Below are 26,953 nucleotides of genomic sequence, written 5' to 3' on the forward strand. Positions count from 1 at the left end.
GGAGAATACGGTTCGGAACACTCAACTCCTTTTTCCAACAAACTGTAAACAAATTTATTGTCAACGGGGACATTTGCAAAATGTGGATGTAATAGAAACCATCTATGTTTGCACATTTTCGTCGTCAGGTAATGTTTTATTGAAGGAAAAATATCTTGAATCTTCTTCACTGAATTGTTAATACAGCTGGTTGAATATTAATATCCCCAGGCATAACACATTTAACAATTTGTGTGAGAGAAACAGAAATTCAGGGTACAGAGAGAACTTACACACAACACACAAATTAGTTATGTACAGTTCTCTCATGGAAGTGGTTGAAACTCCGTCTGAACAACAATATACAATGTCGTAAATAGGGCTGAAAACATTAGCATAGTTGGTGCGGCGATTTTGAGTACTAATTGAAAGGGTTTAACACAAATGTTAGGACACTGATACATTTTTTCGTATTACAATAATTTCATGTTAAATGATGCATACAACATAAAATTGCGTTTTGGATCTCCACATATCGCATAATAGTAAAGACAGAGTTCCTGCTTTCAGTCTGGCGGGTATATACTGTGCAGTGGAAGTTTATATTCTGTATTTTATTGTCTTTTGGAAAAATCAGTTACTGATTTTTGTAGTTTTTCAGCATCTACCTTTCAACAAATTCTTCGACATTGTCTCTCGTATTCTTCATTTTCTTAACAGATAAGCATCTACATACTGCGGTTGTTTTCCACGATGTTCTGCAATTCTAATACAGTAGAGAGAGAGAGAGAATCAGTATTTATTTAATTGTCAAATTTGTCGTTGTACTCTACAGCGACGACATGTTTCGAGCTGTGAACACTTCTCAAAATATCTTCAACCGTCACAATCGCACTTGCACAGCAACATCAACTGTAAAGGCGGGTCCACACTGAGCGCACCGCGCCGCGCCGTGCTGTGCAGCGCTGCTGCACCCGGCGCACAGCTGTAGCAGAGAAGCAGAGAGGAGAGTCCCGTCCGCGCCCCGCCGCGCCGCTCCGAGGCCCGCGCTGTGTTCCAGTTGGAGCGCGCGCGTGGTCTGAAGATGGTGCGAGCCGAAGCCTAGTCTAAACTGAGCGCGCGCCAACGCGCCACTTCCTTTGATGTACCGACAACAGCCGGAAAACTGCGCGGCGCGGCACGCTCAGTGTGGACCCGCCTTAACAAATTCCTCTAGTGCTGTTGTAAGAAGGGTAGAAAATTTTTCCTAATCATTTCGTTAAATGGTGGTTCAGTTTTCTTAAGATCAGCTTGTTCCGGAGGCGCCAAAGATATGGTACTTTGGAGAAAGCTGCTGAGCAGAAACAATTTTAAATCGTGTTTGGCGTTACTAGATTTCATGCAGTATTTAACATTTGTAATGTATCTAGTACACTCATGGAGAAATCTTTTACTTATATTTTGAGCAATATTTTTTCAACAATTGCATTCGCCGGCCGCGGTGGTCTAGCGGTTCTAGGCGCTCAGTCCGGAACCGCGCGACTGCTACGGTCGCAGGTTCGAATCCTGCCTCGGGCATAGATGTGTGTGATGTACTTAGGTTAGTTAGGTTTAAGTAGTTCTAAGTTCTAGGGGACTGATGACCACGGATGTTAAGTCCCATAGTGCTCAGAGCCAACAATTGCATTCGATAGTGAAATTTCGAGTCTTATGTGGTACCTTGATGACATTGTTGTTAAACGCTGGAAATGTTCAGAGGTAAAAATAAGAAGCATAACTTTTTACTTAGTATCAGGACAGTTATAACAAATAATTACATATTTACGACTTGACAGTAAAAAATCACTTATCCAATTTGAGACCCTTGTCGGTAAACACAGTAGCCTCCATCCATTCAAGTTTTTCTCGCCGTATAATCGGTTGCTAATGTAATTACATTTTTGAAAGTAGGTTTTTGAAATTCATCTAAATTGCGTCATACCAATATCAAAATGATTTCCTTGGAGATTTTTACACGGAAAAATAAATTCAGGATAACTGTATCAAAAAACCAACACGAAACGTCATTTAACACAAAATCAATAATTTCGCTACACAGTTCGACACACTCATTACTATATTCGAAAAGTGACTGAAGTAATTAAAAAGTTGCAGTACCTGAAACAACAATGAACATACCAACAGCAGCACCCAATTTTAACTTTGTTATTTCTAACGGAAGACAGGAAATATGGCGCGACGACAGAAAACATATATTTGATCATCCACGAGCCGAAAACTTTTCCTGTTTGTGATTTTTGTTTCGTTTAAAAAACGTGTGAAATTATGAAATACTTTTTCAGGACCGCAGTCGTATTTTGTATTAATCGATAAACGTGTTAAACGTTTTCGTTATAAAGGTTTAGTGTTAAGCATTCTGAAATTAATCTCGTTTGAACATAAATAAATATTAACTGTGCAAATAGGAAAATGTCCCAAGTGCCATTTTTGAAAAAAAAGTCTTTTCATTCCCTTTTTGTTCTTGACAGTCAGCTAGTTGCCTATACCTTGACTTGATCCAGGTCCAAACCGTGAAGAAAGTCTCTGGAACAAGCGTCAGTGGACGGTGCTTGGTCTTTTCGCCAAAGACCAAGTTCCGAAATGTAAAAGGTATGCGAAGTGCTTTTTTAACAGAAATCTGCTAGTTAAAGAAATTATGCTGTATTTGTGTACTCTTAGTACCACAAATGAAACGTAGAGCTACAGTATTAATCACACTTAGATCGAGGTCATTATTCCTGCTATTCTGTCGAAAAATTGGCATTTCTGGGACAGTGCCTGTGTAAAAAATGCAAGCTAATTTTTGCACGAAGGAAACAGCCATCAGCTACTCTTAATAAATAGCGTCGTTACTGGCATCTGAGTCACATGTTCATCTTGAAATGGCTGTTCTCGTTTATATTTTATTTACCATTGTTTGCCTTAGTTGTTGGAAATACAGCCAACAAGTAATATAAACAACTACAAGGGAAACATAAATTTGAACATGTCTGAAGATTAATGTGGCTGTTGGAAACTGGTAACGGTGCTATTTTTGGTAAATAAGTAGCTTTATTAGCGGTGGCTAGTTGTTGTTTTGTTCTTTGCAAGAATAAGCTTATGAAAACTTTCTTATTGGCACCTGTAACTCAACAGTTTGCTCGTGTGACACTTAGAATGTTCTTAATACAGTAATTGTTTTCTGTTTGTCCCATTATTTTTCTTGTGATGCGGTTATAGCTGTACAGTCTGTTTGATACCAATCAGGTATAAACAAAGAAATGTCGGATTTGGCATTTAAAACGTTTTCCATTTCCAGTCTTTATATGTCCATTAACTTATGTATGTATCTTCGATCAATTTACTGAGATACTTTTATGTGCAGCATTGAAACAACTTAATGACATTCCCAAACGAAATTAGCCACCTTTTTATAGGAATTGTGCTCTGTGATATTTAATTCATATTGAGACACCCACTCAAGGGAATGCAAGTAGTATTGCTACTTAAGTTCTCATTAGAGAGCAGTCACATATTATGTCAACTGAATGCATTGCACCAACAATTTCAATTCTCCCTTAATAGTAGTTTATGTTTCCATGACAACTGACAGTCTCTTGTTGCAGAGCGAGAAGGTGGCGCTGGCAACCTACTCGACAGTGACGTCACTGCAGGGAATCCCTCTCTCGCAGAAGCGGTCGCTGCTGCTCATGATGGTCCGAGCACAGAGGCCTCTGCGCATAACAGCCGGCGGCTTCTTTCCTCTCTCCAGGGAGTCCTTTGTGTCGGTGAGGGGCTGTTCCTTAACATAAAATGCATTCTACGCCTTTTACGTGTGTTCGTGCTTACAGAGTACATGGGTAATTCTTGGACATAGTATTCTAAGTTTACTGCCACATCTAGTATAAGTGAAAAGACAAATTTTCGACGACTGTTCGAGATTCATTTCAGAGTCCGGCTTTTATAATTGGTACTGTAGTTGTTTATTACTAAAAACTAGCATGCCATGAAAAAGGGAAGCCGGTCTCTGTGACCGAGCGGTTCTAGGCGCTTCAGTCTGAAAGCACGCGGCTGCTATGGTCGCAGGTTCGAATCCTGCATCGGGCATGGTTGTGTGTGATGTCTTTAAGTTAGTTAGGGTTAAGTAGTTCTAAGTCTAGGTGACTGATGACCTCAGATGTTAAGTCTCATAGTGCTTAGAGCCATTTGAACCATTTTTGAAAAAGGGAAACATTTACCACGGAAGTTACTAGTGACAAATTTGGACCCTTTCCCCCCCCCCCCCCCCCTCCCTTGGATTCCACAAATGGTATATGTATTTATTCTTTTACTATCAGAAGCACTTCCGCAGATCTACAGTTGCTGTAATAGGGCTACAACAAGATCCATAAAGTCGGTTAGCTAGACTATAGTTCTCTCAATAACAATTTCCCTTGCATAGACATTAATGTTAATTATTAAATACATTGCACATTGTTTGGTATGACTGATCAATAACGGGAATCAGTTACAACTTTAAGTAAAGGTACCCTTTTGGAGTCTTGAAAGGTGGAATAATCTTGTAAATACCAAAATATGGGCACACAGAAGTGCAGGTATTTCTGTTTGACAGAAGACGGTGTACTTCATAACCTGACTTCAGTATTACGTCATTTGCAGATTAATAATTATATCATTTAGGAGTAGTAAGTTTTTAAGTTGGTTAGTATCTTAAAGTACTTGTGGGAATAGCAAGTGATTAATGCATATTTTACCTGAGTGGCAGATCATATGATGAAGTGCAGATGTGTGGACGCCACACTGTTACGCTATACTGACAGATGTAGTCAACTTAATGGGGCAAATATGACCATGCAGGAAACATCAGGTTGTAAAGTTAGTTACGCGTCTGTGGAAAGGCTGTTTGACACAGAGAAAAAGAAAACAATCACCACTCTAATGCGTACATGTCTTAAGGTACCAACATAAAGATATTTGAACTTTTACCATCTACAGGGTAGATGGTGGAGACAGAAGGTGGACTAAGTTTTCTGAGTGGCAGTACAGTTGCACCGTTTCAACGTTTAGAAAATTCACGGTTAGAATTCGAGCAGCCACATGGTCTGAGTCTTTGTCACGCTCCTGTCGAGTAATGTGTTCTTTCTTGAGACTGAAAAATATTAAGTTGCCGCTATTGATTGTACATTGTGATGAACTATGAGTAGTAGCGCAATATAACTGCGGAAATTCCAGAGTACTAATTCGTCGAGATTTGGAGTTGGATTTCACAACTGGGTTAGCTGAATGTATGGGAGGGCTCCCCCAAACAGTTCGCATTTTATTCAAAGCAAATGCAATCGCTGCAATATTTGTTTTTCAAGTTGAGTAGCATGAAAATAGATTATTCCACTTTTAAATAGTTATCATAATTGTGTTGACTTCATCAGTCAATCTTCTGTTTTATTTATTTTCTAAATTTTCTTTAGCGTATTATATCAGTTATATATTTATGTGCACTTTTGGGTGACTTTATCTTTATGTGATGGGTGATCGCCAGGAAAACCTTACCATTGAAAGCGAATGCTGTTACTAAGATAGAAAAACTTAACGTCGTTCCCCAAACCCTCAGATACACGGCCAATCGAGTTAATAGTGGGAGAGTTAAGTTACAAGTGTACCATTGAAGTATCAACACTGTAACACAAAAATGACTTTCAGTCTCATATATTAACACACAAGATAGTTACCTGGAAAAACATACCTCGTGCACGTGCTGGTGTTGAGCGAAAACACAAGCAAAATGTTGCCTGGAATAAACTGTTGAAAATTCTGAGGTACTATGAATAAAATACACGGAGCAAATGGTTATTCACAGCTCATACGGAAACCACGCTGGAGTTGCCAAAGTCGAGGAACATGACAGGCAAGCAGTAACTGAGACGGTAATGAGACCGGTTTGTAACATGTCCCTGATGTTATTCAATCTGTATAATGAACAACCTGTAAAATAAATGAGGGAAAAATTTTGGAAGACAATTAAAATTCAAGAAGAATAATTAAAAACGTTGAGGTTTGATGACGACATTATAATTTTGTCAGAGATTGCAAATGAATTGGAAGAGTGGTTGAATGTAGTGGATAGTGTCTTGAAAAGAGATTGCAAGAAGAGAATTCAAAAAAGTAAGACAAGCTCAATGGAGTCCGATCGAATTAAATCAATCGATGTTGACAGAATGAGATTAGGAAATGAGAAAGTAAAGTAAACGACTTGTTATTTCGGCAGCAAGATTAGTGCTGATGGCATAAGCAGAGTGGATATAAAATGCATATTGGAAATAGCAATAAAACAGTTCTGTAAATGAGTAATTTGTTAACACACAATATGGATACAAGTGTTGGGAAGCATTTTCTGAAGGTACATGTGTGAAGTGGGCCTTATGTGGAACTGGGAAGTGGACGGTAAAGAGTTCGGACAGAAACAGATTGGAAGGAGCTGAAATGTGATACTAGAGAAGAATATTGAAACTTAGATGGGTAGATCGAATAACTAATGAGGAGATGCTGAATCAAACAGGACAAATTAAGTTTATGGCACAGTTCGACTAAAAAGAAGGGCTTGGTTGACATGACAAGTCCTGAGGCATCAAAGAATCACAAATTTGTTATGGAGGGAAGTGTCGTGGTAAAACTGTATAAAAGACCAAGGAAGTTCAATGGAAATTCCATGCAGTTGCAAGAGAAGTTTGCAAAGGCCGGACTATCTGGGAGACCCGCATCGAACCAGTCTTTGGAGTGAAGACCACAGCAACAATGGAGCTGTAAATTCATTTTAACTGACATAACTGTATAGCTGATGATAAATTTTAAGATACCATCACGTTATCGAAACACCGTAACGCATCTCGACAGATGGCTTTAATTGTACTCGCAGGTTTCTTAGGTCTGCCTAAAGTTCTTAATTTTTTTTTTCGCGAGATTTCAACGTATTTTAAACACTTAAGAGTTATAGATGACGGTCAGCAACGATTTTTTTTGTGAGATCCGTAATTTCTCTTTAGTTGGCTAGTGCCGTACTTTGAGAGAAATCAAGTAATTTTGAATGTTTCGAAACTCAACAGAAGTGGTACGCATATAAGAGAAACATTCAATAAACAATGCAACACATTATTTTCTCAGCCATTTGCGCACTTTGTTGTGGGATATCATGGAATTTTCCCGCTTCAGCCCCTACGGTTTCATGAAGCTGCGATAGGCGACGGCGCTATACGTAGCCTTCAGAATGGCGTCTGTGGCGGACGTAGGTTTCAGGCAGAGAGCTGTCATTTAGTTACTTTCAGCGGAAAGCCTGAGAGTCCGATATTCATAGGCGCTTGCAGAACGCCTACAGAGACCCGGCAGTGAAAAAAAAATCACGGTGAGTCGTTGGAATAAGCGTCTGTCATCATAGGAACAAACCTGTTCCATTACCGCGTGCCGGCCGGCCGCACACAGCTGTGAGTCCTGCAGTGTTCGAACGTGCGGACACTCTCAGTCGAAGTGTTCTACGGGTCACAAACACCTCGCTGCTCAACTGATCGTCTCTGTTGGTCACGCTGACACTCTCGTTCATCAGTTGAAGTACCCAAATGTGCGTGGTCACCGGCTTCCTCGTCGCTTAACAGCAGGATATAAAGAGCGACGAAGGACAATGTGCGCGGAACTGCTTGCGCGTTAAGAGGCTGATTGTGACAATTTTTGTCGAACATCGTCACAGGCGATGAAATATGCGATCATCACGTCGAACCGCTAGCAAAATGGCAACGCATCTATTGGCGCCACAGCATGTCTGTCTGGAGAAAGAGTTCAAATCCGCACTCTAAGCCGGTAAAGTAATGACGACGGTTTTCTGGGTCTCTGAAGGGGTTCTTCTGTTTGTGTCCTACATCGTGATGCAACGATAATGCTATGTCCTGCCGCATTCACCTTATAAGCACGTGGTTGGGTGTGGTCTAGCTGAAAAGTGATCTTTATCATGTCTTGTCTATAGGAAAGTGCCATAGCACATTGAATGTAAAAACAAAACTAAACTGCGAGCTCCGAGGAAGTAAACGTAAGCTCCTCGCTTGCGGCCTCACGGGTGGAACGCAGCAGACCTTTCTCGCCGCTGCTAAAAGTGGATTGGTGCTTTGGCTACCTCAGCACACTTCATGCAGGTAACCTGACTCCCAAATGTTCCAGTGCCTCCTTTCCATAGGGCTCGCAAAATTATGAGATTCCACCAAAGGGAGCGACTAACTTAGTTAACTTTGACATGAAATACATTAATTTAGTGTCTTTGTTTGACTATGTCTGTAAACTTTACTGACACTGTCAAATACAGACACTCCACAAAAATGAAATTACGGCGGGCTGCATTTATTTCCTCCAAGCCTTCGGTCAGCCTTAGTCCCATTCCTTTTAAACAAGATGGAATTACAGAAGCAGTATATTTCGGAGCTGTGTGGAAATGGTTCTAATTTTGCGCGCTTAAGCTCTGGATTCGAACTGCACTTTCAGTTAACATTTTTAACAACCACGAAAAGACACTCTTCATCCCTGTTAACATCAACCGAAAGTCGTATGACTGCACCCACGTTGTAAACCCACGTTGAATGTGATGCAATTCAATACCAACAGGAGCAGGGTCGGTGTAGGTTGGTCCATCTAACGCGTGGACATCTCATTTAACACAGCTTCGGTCACCAATAAGCTTTCTTACATCAGAAATTCTACTTAGTTAATAACATAATATTCATTTATTTCTTATTGTATTTGAAGTGGTTCAAAATATTGATGCTGGACTGTGATTGCACCTTAGATCTCCCCTTCCGCCGAGTCTGACACCTTCCCGTCGATACAGTTCGAACTTTCCGGAGTTCCCCCAAGATTCCAAAGCTATAAAGGTTTCCACGAAAGGCGTGTCACTGGTTCCAATTCTTATCCAGCACAAAAATTTTCAGCATGTCATTTCAATCTGTAGCATGCGCACTCCATAATTGAATAGTGTACCTCAGGGTTCCGTCCTGAGCGTCGTCCTCTTTGCTATCGCCATTAAACCTATAATGGCCTCTGTCCCACAGGGCGTCTCCGGCTCCCTGTTTCGTCGGTGATTTTGCCATCTATTGCAGTTCTCCGCTGACCTGTCTCACTGAGCGGCGTCTTCAGCGCTATCTTGATCGTCTTCACTCCCGGAGCATCGACAATGGATTTCGCTTTTCCAGTGATAAAACTGTCTGTATGAATTTCTGGTGGCGCAAATGGTTTCTCCCACGATCTCTACATCTTGGACCTGGTCCCTTCTGTTCGTTGACACTACGAAATTCCTGGGGTTCATGCTCAATAGGAAACTCTCTTGGTCCTCCCACATATCTTACCAGGAAGCCCGCTGTACACGGTCCCTCAATGTCCTACGTGTCCTCAATGGTACTTCCTGGGGTGCCGATCGAACCACCCTCCTCCGTTTGTAACGGTCCCACGTCCGCTCGAAACTCGACTATGGGTGCTTTGTTTATGCATCTTCATGCCCACCGCTTTTACGCCGTCTAAACACTATCCATCATAATGAGATTTTCACTCTGCAGCGGAGTGTGCGCTGATATGAAACTTCCTGACAGATTAAAACTGTGTGCCGGACCGAGACTCGAACTCGGGACCTTTGCCTTTCGCGGGCAAGTGCTCTACCAACTGAGCTACCCAAGCACGACTCACGACCCGTCCTCACACTTGCCCGCGAAAGGCAAAGGTCCCGAGTTCGAGTCTCGGTCCGGCACACAGTTTTAATGTGCCAGGAAGTTTCATATCAGCGCACACTCCGCTGCAGAGTTAAAATCTCATTTTGGAAACATCCCCCAGGCTGTGGCTAAGCCATGTCTCCGCAATCTCCTTTCTTTCAGGAGTGCTAGTTCTGCAAGGTTCACAGGAGAGCTCCTGTTAAGTTTGGAAGGTAGGAGACGAGGTACTGGCAGAAGTAAAGCTGTGAGGACGGGTCGTGGGACGTGCTTGGGTAGCTCAGTTGGTAGAGCACTTGCCCGCGAAAGGCTAAGGTCCCGAGTTCGAGTCCGGCAGACAGTTTTAATCTGCCAGGAAGTTTCACTATCCATCATCATGGTATCCTTATGGCTTTCTACTCAGCAGATATGCGTGCCGTTTGTGTGCCATGCGTGGCCACCCCTCCTATGCCTCCTTCTTTGATGATTCTTTGATCGTCGGTATGGGGCTCGTCCCTTTTCTTTGTTACCTCCTGGAGTCCACTTTCGCCACTTCCTACGGTAGCTTAACTTCACGCTACCTGCAACTTTCTCAGTGGGTGTGAAACCACCACATTGGCTTCGTGAAGCGGCCCATGTTAACCTTGCCTTCGTCATTGGCACCCGTGTCTTTCGATATCGGCTTCCGGCACATACCTCCGTATTTACAGCCGAGCTTTTCGCCTTTTATCAGGCCACGGAGTACATCCGGTGACACAGCCTTCCCAATTGCGTCCTCGGCTCAGACTCACTCAGCGCCCTTTAAAGTCTCTGTGCGCTATACACTGCTCATCCCTCCTTCGTGCAGCGGGTCCAGGAAAACTGTCACTTGTTCACTCTTGGCGGAGCCAATGTCATGTTTCTGTGGGTCCCTGGTCATGTCGGTCTGCCAGGAAACGCTGCTGCCAAGGCTTCAGTCCTCGTACCTCAGCCCGTGAGTACCTATATTACCTCCGATAATCTCTGCCTTGCCGCCTGTCAGGAGGTGGTGTCTCTTTGGCATCGCCCATGGTACTCTCTTCACGGGAATAAGCTTCGCGTTTTTAAGCCTCTCCCAGCGCCTAGGACGACCTCCTCTCGGCCCTCCCGCTCGGAGGAGGTTATTTTAACTCGGCTGCATGTTGGGCACCGCCTTTGTAGCCATCGTCATTTGCTCAGTGGCGCTACCTCGCCACTTTGTACGCACTGCGGCCAAATTTTAAGTGTCCGCCACTTCCTGCTGGAACGCTCTTTTCTTTTAACAATTTTCGTTCCAGCTTGAGTTTGCCGTCTGATTTATCAGCCATTTTGGCGAACGACGTGCGAGCTGTCCACCGCGTTTTACTTTTTATCCACTGAAGCAATATGGCGAAGGACTTTTAATTTTGGTCCTCTGTTTTTGTATGGTGTTTTTTTAGCTCTTTTTCCACGTGCCTGTTTTTAGATGCTCCCTATTCTGTCCAATGGAACTGACGGATAGTCGTTTCCCTCCTCTCTGTGCTCGTTTTCTATTGTTTGGAAATTTTCGAAAATATGTGGTAAGTTCTATGGGACCAAACTGCTGAGGTCACACAACTTAATTTAACTTACGCTAGGCCGACCGATGATGTGGCCGAGCGGTTCTAAGTGCTTCAGTCTGGAATCGCGCGACCGCTACGGTCGCAGGTTCGCATCCTGCCAGGGGCACGGATGTGCGTGATGTCCTTCGCTTAGTTAAGTTTAAGTAGTTCTAGGTTCTAGGGGACTGATGACCTCAGATGTCAAGTCCCATAGTGCTCAGAGCCATTTGAACCATTTTTGAAAAAGAATTTCTTCTTATGTAGTAAACAACAATGATACGTGCAGCTTCGACTCGAAGTCAGAGCAAAAATATTTGTCACGTTATTTCCAGCTAGAAGTACCGTAAATGTCACTACAGCTGAAATAAACCGATATTTAGCGTATATTAGTGGCTAAGAAAGAACAGCGGCAGGTGGCGGACTCGAGTCCCATTTCGCAGTTTCAGTCATCACCCTATTGGTAAAAAATTTTAATACCTAGTTCTTCATTATCCTTAGTTAACAGTCAATTTGTGCCGGATTTAAATACCAGTAGAACACAAAGCTTTACCTCGTCATTTCAAGTTGCAACGTGAGTACAGTTCGTTACTTGTAATCGAAATCATATTAAAAGTTTTTGTGGCTAGTTAACCGGGACAATAGATGCTGGATAGGATTCCTAGCTCCCCGCCCAATACTATAGTTTTGTCATGTAATTTAAATATTAAACTTGGTTTTAGGAATGCCATTTATCATAACAAATTACCTTCAGAAGCTTTAAAGACTGTCCCATCTCTAATAACGCGTTTCCTGGCATTTGCTTTATTGTGGTATCAACTTGCATCTGAACTGATTGCCACACAGCAGTGGTCTTCAGCGGCCTCTTGTAGTAATCGTTCTGTATAGTACTCGCAGAACGACTGTAACGAAAAGAGGTAGAGGAACTGTAAGAAGTTACGTTATGGAGTTGCAAACAGATCAAGCGGAAAAGAATTCAGGTTGTCAGACACTACTGCGCATGTTAGTACATTCTCTTCATTCTGAACGTCCACTTTTTGTTAAAGTTCTTCTTTTGCAGTATTTCACTCTTCTCAAGAATCTCTCTCCAGCTTCTTATATTTTGTTGCCATATGCATCTGCACATAGATTACGTCCATAGGTTATACCTCAAAAGCAGGAAATCCTTACACACAACTCGAAATTATCATATGCGAAGTTTTCTTACACAACTGCTAATTGAAATGGTTAGTTCGTCAGGATTTTAATAACATATGATGGATCACAGAAACAGAGCGTTCCCTCGTATAGATTAGAATATAATGTATTTATAATAATAAATTTTTCAGATTAATTTTTGTTTTTATCTGCTTCTAAATGTGCTGTGTAATGTTTTGCTCAATTATTAAAGTCATCAATTCACACATGATATTTATCAGTCCTATAGTTGCTTAGTGGTTGCTAAAGAAATAGTTGAGACTACAGCCGTGAATGTTTTGTAGAAATTATTTGACTCTTTTGAATATGTACCTGTGTGAATAATGTTTCTCTTCTAGATTCTTGGCGCAAAACTTCACTAAAGAAATGTTTATAATTTTTTCATAGGTCGTCAATATGTCTTATTCCTTCTTCGCCATTCTTCGCAACTTCAAAAGCGACTAGTGATGGCACCTGACTTCAGTTAGAAGAATTTCTCTTCTAGGAGGTAACACAGTACACTTCTACGCTGCATAATGACACAATTATCAGAATTTTTTTTCGCGAAAAGTTCTTCTCGTATTTAGACAAGTCAGCCTGAAAAACAACAATAGTGGGCGCAGTTTCAGAGAAGTCATGTACTACGCATGACACACATTAAGTGTCACCGTATGGGAATTCATCAAACTCTGTATCTGTATCTGTACCTGTACCTGTACCTGTATCATTTCCTAATTTTTGATCTTCATTGGAATAAAAGCATCTTACTTATGTTGAAAGCTACTTTTGCAATAAGACACACATACAAAACTCAGTAAAATGAAGAAATAACATCTAGAGCTACAAGAAATAAGAGGAAATTATAAAGCACTGACTTCAAATACTGTGTTTACTCACATAAGAACTGTATGGGATGCAGGTGATAATGCGTTGTTCTGGCTCCACTGCAACAAGATCTTCAGCGTCCGAACTAAAATTCTATAAGGTGAGTGTGAATAACAGCGATAGAACACTAAAGGAACTGCAATAAAAATATCCTACACACGCACACACACACACACACCAGTTTGAAAACTTATAATGAAAGGAGAAATTTAGTGGATAGATAATTGTAGAGTTGATGGCTGTGGCTGACTAATCATTGGCTTAAAAACGATGAGCCAGTCACTTTTCAACCCACTTATATCTCCACCCTAAAAACGTTGGCTGGAGTTAAAACAGTACGCAAAACTTTAAAACATTGACCACAGAATTCTCGTCAGCAAGTGAAATGGAGGTAGAATACTCAGCTATATGTGTATTTCATCGCAACATAAAATACACTCCCTCACTTTTATAGTGATTTATATACTGCAGGTATTGCTGAACAGTGGGGAGCGGTGGGGGGGGGGGGGGAATACGGTAGAGTGTGGAGCTTGTGTTACCTGCTTCCCTGTTATTGAACAGGGAGTGGCTTGTCAGTTTGTCTTGCAGTAACTGGATGTTATTGTCGGCTGAAAATTTATTGTAGTGCTTGTAGGGTTCTAAGAGAAACTTTTGCTGCGAAGAAGCCTCATCTTATTAAGTACCTTCAGAATGTGATGGAACTCTGCAGTAGATACCTCAACGGTTCGTTACAATTAAGGAGGTTTTCTCGTCCTCAGTTCGGAACGCAAACAGATTTCTCGGTAGAGAAATTAAAACCTTTTATTTTCTGTCGTCCTCCAACCTTTTAATAGTCAGCTGCAAGAGAGGCCTCCCAAAACGGTCGATTAAGGTCGCCAGTCGTTCCAGAGTTGAATGTCCAGTTAGGCGTTCGTGTTGTGCAAAAGTAGCTACCTGTACGGTAGCCACCGTATTCGATTGCATTTTTGGGAACAAACCTCGATGAGTTGCTCAACAACTAGTCTTGCAGACTGAAGGGAGAGCCAGCGTTTACAACCCTCTAGACTTACGTACGTTTATAGCCCTGAAGACCTTAGGTCACCTCTGGAACGTGACTGATTTGTGTGCTAGCCGTCTGGATCACAAGCACGGACTGATAGGAACACTTATGCCTATTCTCCGTGCTGGGGATGATATAACTCTTCCAAGGCTTATCACTGTTCACGTGTGTTAATAAACTCTGAGAACCCTTACACATTTGATAGGTACTGATTTCACAGGTCCTACTGCCACGTGTGATTTATGGCAGGACTGATGCTGCGGTGTGAGTGAAAGAACATTGGGGGAAGTGTATGGAGGGAAAACAGCTAGTGGTTTCAGGTTACATGACTTGTCAATCAAATTTTGTGCCTCGCCCTGTTAACTACAAAGTGGATGAATAAATAGTAACATTTACCTTAGAAACCTAGCTACCTCTACTGTATTTGTAACATAATAGTCGTGTACTAGTATTAACAGAACAAGAGAAGAATACTAAGTTAAACAAATGTCTGCAGATGTCTTTTGCTATAGAGGCAACAAGTTGAGAGGAAATTCAGATGTAAAAATCATTGTAAGCAACAAAACAGAACTATAATAATGATACAAGTTCAAGAAATAAATTAACATTTGCGCCGCCGCCCAGACTTGAACGCAGGTCTCCTTGTTTTCTATGCAGATATGTTAGCCAGTACACCACCGCAACAGTATTGCTAACCCACCTGCATGGACTACCCTAGTCCAACGCCCACCTGAAGACACACTTGCATTCACGTCTTGAGCTTATTTTCTCATCCTGTAATGGTGTAATGGCTAACACATCCGTCCAGTAATCAACGAGACCCAGGTTGAAGTCCCCGCTGTAATAGAAATTTTAATTCATTTTTTGAGCTTCTATCATTATTGTAGATAAAGATGATACACAACTGTCTCAAACAAAATTGAATTATACCAGATCTATAAAACTGAGCTAGTATGAGGGGATATCGCGCTGGTTGTTGCCACAACGTTTATGCAATGTAGTGGGACTTCTATGATAGGAGATACGCAGCGACTTGTAGGCAAGGGATTAATGTGATAGTCATATCTTTCCCAAGTGGGCGTGGAAAATGCCGAAACGTAGACTGTGGCTACACTACTACAAATGCGTCCAAACACGACCATTGTGTTTTTGTTGTTCTTTTCTTGACTGCCGAAACACAAAGACCGGTAGACCCCCATCCATTTGAGAATGAAGAATATGTATGGGGAAATTAAGAAGAAATGACCAGGGAAAGTGGAACAATGGGTGCTGCTGCTTCTTGGTAACGAACGTCCCCATACCACAAATATCCCCATGTGATTATCACGCCTTCAGTCCCTTGAAAAGTGTCTTGAAGGGTCGACGATTAGTGTCAGACGAGGATGCGCAGCAGGCAGTTACAGACTCAGTAATTTTTGAGAACTTTTCTCTTGGAATACAGTGGTTCTTTGTTACATAAAAGTGAACATGAACAGACACAACCACAAGAAATTTCTTTTTTTTTTAGGTTACCGATTTCGGTCTGTTGTAGACCATCTTCAGACCTCACACGTTGCTGGAAGTCGGTGGTTACAAACAGAGTAGGTGCTACGGCTCCACAAACCCTAACGCAGTGAGGTCTGAAAATGGTCTAAAATAGATCGAACCCTGTAATCTCATAAAAATAAGAAGTTTCTTGGGTTGTGACTGTTAATGTTCATTTTTAAGTTACAGACTTATTCAAACAATAGGACACGTTGGTTTACCGAATGGGTATCTTAAATCTGGTGCTTTGGTGTAATGGTTGCCTCAATGCTCACGGCGATTCTGGACTGTACAGCCTTCGAACAGAAACTTTTTGATCACCCCTTATGCTACACATATTCAAGGAGCTTGGTACCGAATTGAGAAACTTGTTTTAAAAAATAAACAGAATATACTATCGAGAATCGTCTTAATCCTATATCTGATCATCTTGAAACTGATGTATTGTTAACGAACGACATATGTAATCGTGACTCTAAATAAACTGTTGGTAAAGTTATTCCTTGGAAATAACTCACATCCGCGCCCGAAGTATTCATATACTGATAAAGAGATAACTCAGAAAATAGTTATGGAAACTGCTAAATAGCACTACACCCAACTTTAAGGTGATAGTGGATGATTTTACACAAATGGCAGTACTGAAACAAAACAGACATTCAGACATTCAGTGGATATCTTTTGATACGAGAAATGCTAGAGGTTGAGATCTACTAATACTTCGTTATTTTTTTCATGAGAAATAAGAAACGATGCTCCATCATCAGTTTCTCAAATCGACAATGCCTGTGCATATATATCCTTGTGGTCATTGGTTTATCCATGATCTCAGATCCACATATCTGACTATGTTGGAGGTTGCCTTAAGTATACAAATAACGACCAAACGTTTGCGTGATGCTTGTATATCAGGCGTATTGGTTAGTAGAAAAATCAGGACACCTTACTACAATACCATCTGGTGCAATCAGAGTTGCAACCATGGTACCAAATTATTGGAATCACTATCCTAAGTAACTCGAAACTCCCAAGAGCTGTCCACCTTCAGCTGAGCTGCTTACTTATTATGATGGTTTGTGACATTATTACTATGGTATCAACAAGCTCCACATCAACATTACTGAGTGTCTTATAAACTAAATAAATATTTGAAAAATTTCCAAAGGAATTCACTGGATCAAATTAGCATTCATGAACCCTCTCTGACTGCCGGTTCTGTTTGCCTGCAAACATTGATAATATGCGGACTGAAGCAAACTGACATGGTAATAAAAGAGCTAACAACATACAAAAACGAAAATTACTAGAAGTGTGAAAATCAAAATTACACAGAATGCAGTTACACTATGTCAAACGATTACATTTTATTCACAGATTATAAATTTGGACTGGAGTTTTCAACGGTAAATTTTCTCATTTGACATTTTGCATTACAAATTAGTAAGGAAATGGGAGAGCAAAATTTTCTAAGTTCGAACAGGTGGCATTACTCAGTCATGCAAAAGTATCAACAGCCACCAGCTGGAAAGCGTAAACATTTTCAACATCGTTAATTAGTTAGGCAGACCCCAACGTCGACATTCTTGAGCGAGAATGCGAGCGAACTCACCTGAAAATTTTCAGAAGAGTGCAGATCGAACTGCTTACGTAATATTATGTAAAAGAAACCACATACGTCGCAACATCTTCTGGCAAGGGTTTGACTAAGCGGAAAAGTTACTGGAACAAATTCGTAGAGCAAATTTAACGTAACTGAAGACTTCTGACGACTCAAGAAGAGCAGAACCGATTCGGTCTTTACGAATCACCTCGTAGAGCACAACCTCACTTCGACGACCCCAAGTAGCCTAGTCCTCGATCAGTAGGACCGATGGCAGTTTTATCGTTCGCGCTCGATTTTCTGTTTATGGTATGGTAAAATTTGTGTGTGAGATTGGTCAATTACTAATCTTTTACTGATTGATGCCTTATAAGAAAATCAGCATTCCGTAACCACGGATCATGAAATGCACAGTATTGAAATCAGAACAGGAGCCAGCACTGATGGGGGTAGTCCACGGGTCTACTAACACGTCTAAGGTCCAGGCCAGAAGCTGCACTAAAACTCCAGCGTCGCACTAGTCTGATGGCGGGCCAGGTTCAGCTTACAGTGCGACATCACGGCATGTGACATTTGGTTCTACGTGATGCGACAATTCGGCCAGTGAGTGACCTGGGAGGGATTGAGTATTCCCCAAAAAGGTGTGTGAATCAAACAGAAACCTCGCCGTGAGCGCCATCTCCAACTAGGGCTACCCAGGGAGCGTGCATCCCTCGGCAGTGGGCAGCAAACCACTGGACACTGCTGTCATCGACTCCAAGATGATGCAACGTCCTTAGCAGCGTTGAGTCCGCTGTTGGATGCAGCAGATTCCTCTCCGGATTACATAGCGACCAGCACTCGCAGAAGGCGTGGCAACGACTTGTATTCTAAGTAATAAATGAAATCATCTTGAATATTGTTGTACTGCGTGTAACCACACCATACAGGTCCTCGATGTGCATCCTGTCAAAAGAGTAAGGGATTCCAGCCCAATAGTGGAGCGACCCCTACTAAATCAGTTCACTCTTATCAGTATCTAAATTCATTAATATTACTTCAGACACTGTATCTATGACACAAATCACACATATCTATTTCGAACTTGTACATCGAGAGTAACACTTAGAAAGTACCGATAGCCTACTTTTACTAGTAAGTGGTCGTGACAAACAAGAATGACAACGAGGTCGATAGCCATTTTGTAGCTAAATAAATTCCAGGTCAACGCATGGCACATATGTATATAATTCCTAATCAGAGCATATCAACTAAGGTAATGTCTGACTGTTGTGTAAAACGCTGAAATTTGCAATAACATGTATTATATGACTAACTCACACACTATACATTGTCTTGTGGTACACTGAACAAGGAACATGAACTCAATAACTCTAAATACATTTAAAAAGGAATCAAATCATTATCACTAATTTGTTAGTGGATAGCTCATCGTGCTACCCACAAGAGCATGACACACGGCTTTGATATGGAAAGACAGACTGAGATGCAATAGTCGCTTGTACTTCTTGAGTATGCGAATAGTTCAGAGAAATGGCTATTAACGCACTACTAGAGTAGGAAAGCATACGAAAAGACAGAACAAAACGTACGTTGCATATACAACAGCTACGAAAACCTTAACTGGTTTCATAGCACAGGCCAACTGACCTATGACCACGTGGCTAAGTTCACAAGAAAAACAGGAAATTAATCAGGCAATTAAACTGTTAATGTATAGGAAACCAATGAGCAAACCCTTCCGTAGCATTTTGAACATTGAAAGGCGCGCTATGGAAATATTTACTTATCTTACAGCTTTACTAAACTGGAAGACAAACAAGTAACTTACACCAAAATTATACACAAAACACATGTAGTGCATGAAGGAAACACATATAATGCAAACCTATCAAGTCCTCACTCCTGGCCGAGTATACCTCTGTGGACCAACTAACACTAAAATTTCTCAAAATTATGTTCCCCTCACATCTGGCCGAGTATACCTCTGTGGACCAACTGACACTAAAATTTCTCGAAATTATGTTCCCCTCACTCCTAGCCGAGTATACCTCTGTGGACCAACTGACACTAAAATTTCTCGAAATTATCTTCCCCGTCAAGTGTGTGTGCAAACACAGAGCCAAAGATACACTGCGCAGCTCGTCTGAAAAACTTGGCAAGATCCTTACAGGTTGGCAAGATAATATCTACGATTCTTGGGCTGACAGAAGAAGAAGAAGATCAATGGGAACACGCCTTAATGTCGACCAAATACTAATCATTTCTCCAACTGTATAAATCGCTTTCGCCTTATAGTGTTTGGGAATTAATGTGGCTCGAGTTATGAAAACTATCGCCACATTAGTGGCCAAGGCATTTCATCACATAGCAGTTCATTAAAAAATGGAAAGGGAATGCCTTTCTAAATATTCCAGAGGGACAATACACAAGCATTTTTGTATTAAGCAGTTGGGTGGAGGTGATAGTGGACATAATTCACATGAGTAGCTATTCATTCAAGTCACTACCCATACCCTACGACAGTGGCTTAATTTCCACAACCTCAGCTATACACACACTCAGCCATTGCCTGGGTGGCATATATCCATAAAGTCAGTTAAATATACACTCAACAATTGCTTTTGGTGCTTATATTACAAATACGAGATAGCGCCAGACAAGGCCCTAACATTCATTAGAAAGCAGCTATACGTACATACCTTAAGACGTATCTCCAAAATAAAACCTTACGCAATTAACATGGTTGAAAAAAGTGTGTGTGTTGGTTTGTGTATACGCAACGATATATTTGAAAGGAAGACATTTGAGTATTAGGCATGACTATGAAAGATATATGTGTAAGTTGAGAAGAAAATATATGATAAGAAGATTTAGCGACTAAACGTTGTAAAGAATATATAGACTAAGCTGACAAAAGTTGTGGGAACCTCCAAATATCGTCTCGGGTCTCCTTATTCTTGGCGTAGAGTAGCATCTCGACTTAGCATGGACTTAACAAGTAATTGGAAGACCCCTGCAGAAATATTGAACCAAGCTGCTTCTACAGCCTTCCACAATGGCGAAAGTGAATCTGGTGCAGGAATTGTGCACGAACTGACCTCTCAGTTACGTACCATAAACTTTTAATGCGATTCATGTCTGGAGACGTGAGTGGCCAAATAATTCGCTAGAATGGTTAAGCGTATGCTATAACTAACCGCGAAGAATTGTGCCCCAGTGTCGTGGCACATTGTCATCCATAAAAATTCTGCCGGCCGCGGTGGTCTCGCGGTTCTAGGCGCGCAGTCCGGAACCGCGCGACTGCTACGGTCGCAGGTTCGAATCCTGCCTCGGGCATGGATGTGTGTGATGTCCTTAGGTTAGTTAGATTTAAGTAGTTCTAAGTTCTAGGGGACTGATGACCACAGCTGTTAAGTCCCATAGTGCTCAGAGCCATTTGAACCATTTGAACCATAAAAATTCTATTGTTGTTCGTTAACGCGAATTGCTGCAAATGGTGTCCAAGTAGCTGAACATAAATATTTCCAGTCAAGGTCCGGCTGAGTTGGACAAGAGGACTTAGTCCACTCCGTGTAAACACAGCTCACACCAGTATGGAGCCACCACCAAGTTGCACAATGCCTTGTTGACAATTTGAGTCCATGACTTTGTGGGTTCCGCGCCATACCGTTACCTCTTATCAATTGATGTCGGTACTCATCCGATCAGGCGACGGTTTTGCAGTCGTGTAGGCTTGAACTAACGTGATCACGAGCCCAGGAAGGTTGCTGCAGGTGATGTCGCGCTATTAGAAAAGGCAGTCGGGTCGTCTGCGCTGCTGCCATAGCCCATTAAGGGCAAATTTCGCCGCACTGTCCTAATGGATACGTTCTTCGTACGTTTCACATTGATTGCTCCATTTATTTCACGTAGTGTTGTTTGTCTGTCAGCACTGCCAACACTATGCAAACGCTGCTGATCTCGGTCGTTAAGTGAAGGCCGCCAACAACTGCGTTGTCGGTGATGAGAGATAATGCTTAAAAATTCGTATTCTCGGGACATCTTATCACTATGTGTCTCGAAATATGGAATCCACTAACTTATTTCCGAAGTTGAATGTCCCATGCCTCTAGCACCAGCGACTATTCTACGTTTAAAGTCAGTTAATTCCTGTCGTGTGGCCATAGTGGCCATAGCCACGTCGTAAACTCTTTCATGTGAATCATCTAAGTACAAATGACGGCTCCGTGACTGCAGTACCCTTTTATACTACCGATATCTAGATACGTGCATATCGTTATCCCATGACTTATCACCTCACTTTACATATTACACGCACGGGAAATTTCATTTTGGAAATAGTTACGGGATTTAGTACTGTCACAGTGTCAAGAGCGTGCACAGAATAACAAATATCATACGTTACCTCTTACCACGGACAAAGCAGTGGTCGAAAACGTTCATTTAATGGCCGAAAGCAGCGACGTTTGCGTAGTATTGTCAGTGCTAATAGACAAGCAAAATTGCGTTAAATAACCGGAGCATCTCGTGTTTGTGGAAGGCTCTGTCCTACATTGTGCACGCGTTTGGTTCGTCGTTGGGAGGCATCCATGCCTTCAGGTAGAACCCATAAATGCAGCACAAGAATAAGAGAAGAATTTCGTACAATGAATGGACTGCGCGCTCATTGGTTTAAGAATATAGGTAGAGTGGTTTATGCATACGTTGTGCAAGAAGTAGGTCATCGTCAGATGGATTAAACGTTGCTTGTTGTTCATTAGATCCATCTGAATCACATGAGTCAGATGTGTGCACTGGAACAAAATTGTCATTCATATTCTTCTCACTATGGGATTCATCACTCTAGTGCAATGGTGAAACGTGGTCTGTGTACTTTAGAATCTCGGCCTCTGTAAGGCCATGTCTTCTTGCCATCGCAGCTTCAGTGACTCGAACTCGCGGAAATGAACTGCAAGCTCACGTCGCTGGCTTCAGGACTACGTCAGCTCACTCGGCTTGACCACAGAAAAAGATATACTGACAGGAAGCTCCTGTAAGGGCGACGCGTCCGACATCTGCCGTCGTGTAAGAGAACTATTAGTAGTGCCGCAGACAGCTGTATAGGAAGGGGGGAGGCATCCCCTCTGTATAATATGTTACTCTGTGGCTTCCCAGTGTCACTTATTCGGTTTGGGTATTGCCAGTCTGTAGAAAACGGAAAGCTGCGCTGGTGTAAAGTATCGCCCCACCTCAGAATTCTTCGTATTTTACTTTATTTTTGGCCCAAAGCGTCATAACATACTACAAGATCTCTTGAATAATGTCTAGGCACCCACAGAAACTATTCAGTGTCTGAAAACCGGTGTTACTGATATCAAACTGCATTAAAATTCGTATGGGTCAAAAATGCCCAACTTGGTACTACTGGTATTACAAGTACCTTTTCATAGTTTTAGGTGGCCTAGGGTGATAAAATTTTGTTGAGTTGTACAACCCAATAAAAGATTACAGGTCATGGGAGCGTTTGGTCCTGTGATGATTGTGGAGGGGTAGGGCGCTCCACAAACCCTCGTGGGTCAAGAGTGATCTTAAGTCGCACGTCTAGTAACGAAGGGCAAAACTACATTTATAGCAGTTTAAGAATTAGAAAAAACTTTTGAAAATGTTGAGTAGAATACTCTCTTTGAAATTCTGAAGATAGTAGGGGTAAAATGCAGGGAGTGAAAGGCTGTTTCCAACTTTTAAAGAAAACAGATGGACGATATAAGAGTCAGATGGCATGAAATGGAGGCAGTGGTTGAAAAGAGAGTGAGACAGATTTGTAACCTATCCCCATTGTTATTAAAATTGTACACTGAAGAATCAGTAAAGTAAACCAAAGCAAAATTAGGAATGGGGGTTAAAGTTCAGGGAGAAGAGATTAAAACATTTTTGTTTGCTTATGAGACTGCAGATATTTCTCTGGAGTGTAGCCATCTATAGAAGTGAAACATGGACAACAAACTGTATAGATGATAACAGAATAGAAGTTTCTGAAATGTAGTGCCACAGACGAATGCTGAAGATTAAGAGGGCCGATCGTGTAACTAATGTGGAAGAACTGAATAGCATTGAGGAGACAAGAAATTTGAGGCACAACTTCCCAAAGGAAGTCTCGGTTGAAAGGGCACATTCTGTGACATCAAGAGATCATCAGTTCTGTATAGGAGGAACTGTGGGAGATAAAAATCGTAGAGGGGGACGAAGAGATGAATACAGTGAGCAGCTTCAGGAAGATGTAGGTTGCAGTAGTTATTTGGAGATAAAGAGCCTCGCACAGGATGGAGTAGCATGGAGAGCTGCATGAAACTAGTCTTAGGACTGAAAACCACAACACCAACAACACAAGCAACACAGTAACGTAGTGTAGCGATGCAAGGGGTACCAAATTTGTCGTAAAAGTCAGTATATCACTCAACAGACCTTATTTTCCAGTATAGATATTTCGTTCATTCCAAGCAAGTGTCGATTCATGGCGTCATCGTCCAGACACGAGTTGCCTGTAATCTGAATCCGTTTTGGCAACCTAATAGTTTCTCTCAGGAGATAAATTTTATTGATTATGAAATAAAAGTTCTTGAAGTTTATTCAGAACCGGATATGTTTATTTAGTAATTGCATGCCATAATTTATCTGTTTAATATAAACGTTTTGATTTTTGTATGCCTAAAAAAGTGTGAATTTATGTGAGGCTTTTAGTCTGAGACGAGTTATCACTTAGATTGCAAAAGTGCGCGTGTACAGCTCGCTGACCTGTGCGGTGAATTTTATTCTTATGATTTTGACTCAGATGGAGACAAATCCAGTTCCAGTTAGACTTTACGTGAGATCACGTTGTTACGAAATTAGAGAAAACAAACTTGCGGATCCGATTTAAAATACGTTACACGCCAGTGCGTAACCGAGCTGTCGTGTAAATCACACACAATAGTTACAAATGCTCTGCGACTTAATACACTGAGTTGGAAGTTAATTTTGAGACAAGTACTGATTTTGATAAAAATGTCCGGAAAGTTTATTTAAAATATCGAGGTTCAGTTTTAATTGAGACACGTATCACTGTGTTGATTACGTTGCCTAGCAACACTTTAACGCAGTTTAATTAATTTATCAGAACGATTAATGACGCAGTAAGTCCCATTACACACACAAAATGTTACACTTGACCGCATGAGAGTATGAGAGTGTTTTCTTTCCATAAATGCCAGTAAACCGGCAGTTTCAAAAGTTAAATCACGAACTGTTCCGTAACTTCATTGTATCACTACGGAACTTACTATATCGTGTCTCTTCACTAAGAGTTCTCAAGAAGCCGGGACAAACAAGAAAAAAAGAAGAAGACGACTAAAAGAAGAGGTATCGGTATTGTTTAGGTTTCTATGTTGGTAACGTCACGTAGCGCTCTGTATGAAAATCACTGGTTGTGCTGTGTTTGTCTCTGATTTTGTTCTATTGTGTCTAAATGTTGCTGTGTTTGTCTCCGGTGTTGTTCCAATTTGTCTAACGTTTGAAGCTTTTGTCCCATTTGTTGTATTAACTGTAATAACAAGGCACTGGTGTCTGAAACATGTTCCTCAAAGCTAAGTGCATTTGAATCGGCAATATTCGCATTTTGAAAAGCAGAAAATGTCTCTTATTTGAGGAAACGGCGAGGACGCAAAACCTGAATCTACGTACTTGCAAGATTGTGTCCTGTCATTTCGGATTCCTGAGGCAAGCTGTTGCCGATCGATCGATCGATAATGCTTCCCTGTTCTCTAATTGTTTCACTGTCTACACCACTATTGGCCACCGGGTCCATTTCCCTATGCATAACTACCAAATTACAATGTTGAACATTAGTTAATTCATTACACTGTAGCGATAACACACTGCTCTTGTCTTCACTGTCATTTCTCAGTTTACTTTGGAGCCTAGTATTACGTTTTCTCATATGCCATAATTGTCACAAAATTTCACACGGTAACACAGAAAAGCACAATTTGAGGAATAAAAGAAGAAAACATATTAAAATAGCACTGAAAATAATATGTAATTAATTGCAAGCACAGGTGCGAAATTCTTGATGCAAATCTACAAGCATGCCACAACTGTTTTACAGTACAACAATGAAAAATCACAACTACAAAGGAGATTCTCTCTACAATTACGCGCTAGCAATAAACAATAGCTACGCTAATTACACAAACTTCAAGAAAAAATCAGAAGATGCCAGTGAGGTATCCTCGGCTAAGGGTCGACATATGGAACATCCCCTCCGAAAAATTATGAATGACTGTGCTGATAAACCTCTTACGTTATTTGATTTTCAAACAGCTGAGCAGAACTGAACGTACTCAGACATATTTCTCTTTACTTATAAGCCGCTAGAGAAGCATGTAGGACGCACGGTGAAAGCGGTGAGGCAACTCGTAGAGGAGAGTAGCGTAATGGAAGCTTGGCATGCAACTCAGATAGGGACATTGGAATGGGAAGTGCTGAATAACACATGGGTGCTCCACGCATTAGTAGTTCAGGTAGTGGAATACGCTAAGGCGTCGGAAGACGTAATAAATCGTAACCTGGGAATCCTACAGGGGGATCTAGAAGTACTAGACAACATGGTGGTGTTAATCAGACTTTTTTTGTTGTAAAGAGTAGCTGACAATGCGTGGGGTTTGCAGGGAGTAACGAATCTGCAAGAAGCGCTGCATCATGCATTGCAAGGCCAGATAAATACCGATTTGTTACCACCGTACTAATATTTACGTGGGTTGCTCAAGGTGCAGTCTGAGATGGAGCACCAGTGAGGTGCGGACAGCCACTGCTCGCTGACCGCTGGCGACAACCATGAACTGTCTGACGTAAGGATATTGGAGCGGGACGACCATTGGTTGGTCGTACGGTTGGTCGTCTCATGGGGTGACGTGTATTAACCATTTCGGGGCCTCGTCACTTGGTCATCGACTGTAAAAAAAAAGTGGAAGCATGCTGGACCCCTAACTCAGAGGTCTGTGGATCAAAACCATGCTCTGCTACCAGTGAGACACCCTACTAAACCCACAGGACGGGACAGATAGTTTAAATTGTGGAAAGGGGCCAAAATAAGTGGTAAGTGGATGTCAGTTACACTCGAACATGCTTTATTTATTTGACCAAACATTACAAGAGCCAAGAAATTTTTTAAAAAACAGAGCATTAATTTTTGGAACTTAATTACCAGTTCAATGCGCCATACAATCTCATGCCTTAAGGGCAAGACCACTTTAATTTAAAATCGGCTGAAAGCCAATAACTTAAGACTGAAACCAAAATCAGAAATTTAAAAGGCAGAAGGCCTTATCTTAAATCAGTTCTTTCAATTAGGCTGAAGGCCCAAGCAATCTCACACCTTAAGAGCAAAACAACTTTAAATTTTAAAAAAATCGGCTGACGACCCATCTCGTAAGACTCAAGCCAAAATTAAATTTTTAAA

The 26,953-nt window shown here is 41.4% G+C and overlaps 1 protein-coding gene across 1 annotated transcript in view; it reads left to right on the forward strand.

Moving 5' to 3' along the window:
* The window catches only part of LOC126416976 (uncharacterized), a 58,933-nt gene extending 55,145 nt beyond the window's left edge, over positions 1-3,788 (forward strand). The window contains exon 5 of the mRNA XM_050084861.1: positions 3,603-3,788. Within this exon, the coding sequence (XP_049940818.1) occupies positions 3,603-3,788 (186 nt within the window). The remainder of the gene's footprint in view (positions 1-3,602) is intronic.
* The last annotated feature ends 23,165 nt before the right edge of the window (positions 3,789-26,953 follow it).

Source organism: Schistocerca serialis, chromosome 8 (assembly GCF_023864345.2).
Source record: "Schistocerca serialis cubense isolate TAMUIC-IGC-003099 chromosome 8, iqSchSeri2.2, whole genome shotgun sequence".
Lineage (NCBI taxonomy): Eukaryota > Metazoa > Arthropoda > Insecta > Orthoptera > Acrididae > Schistocerca > Schistocerca serialis.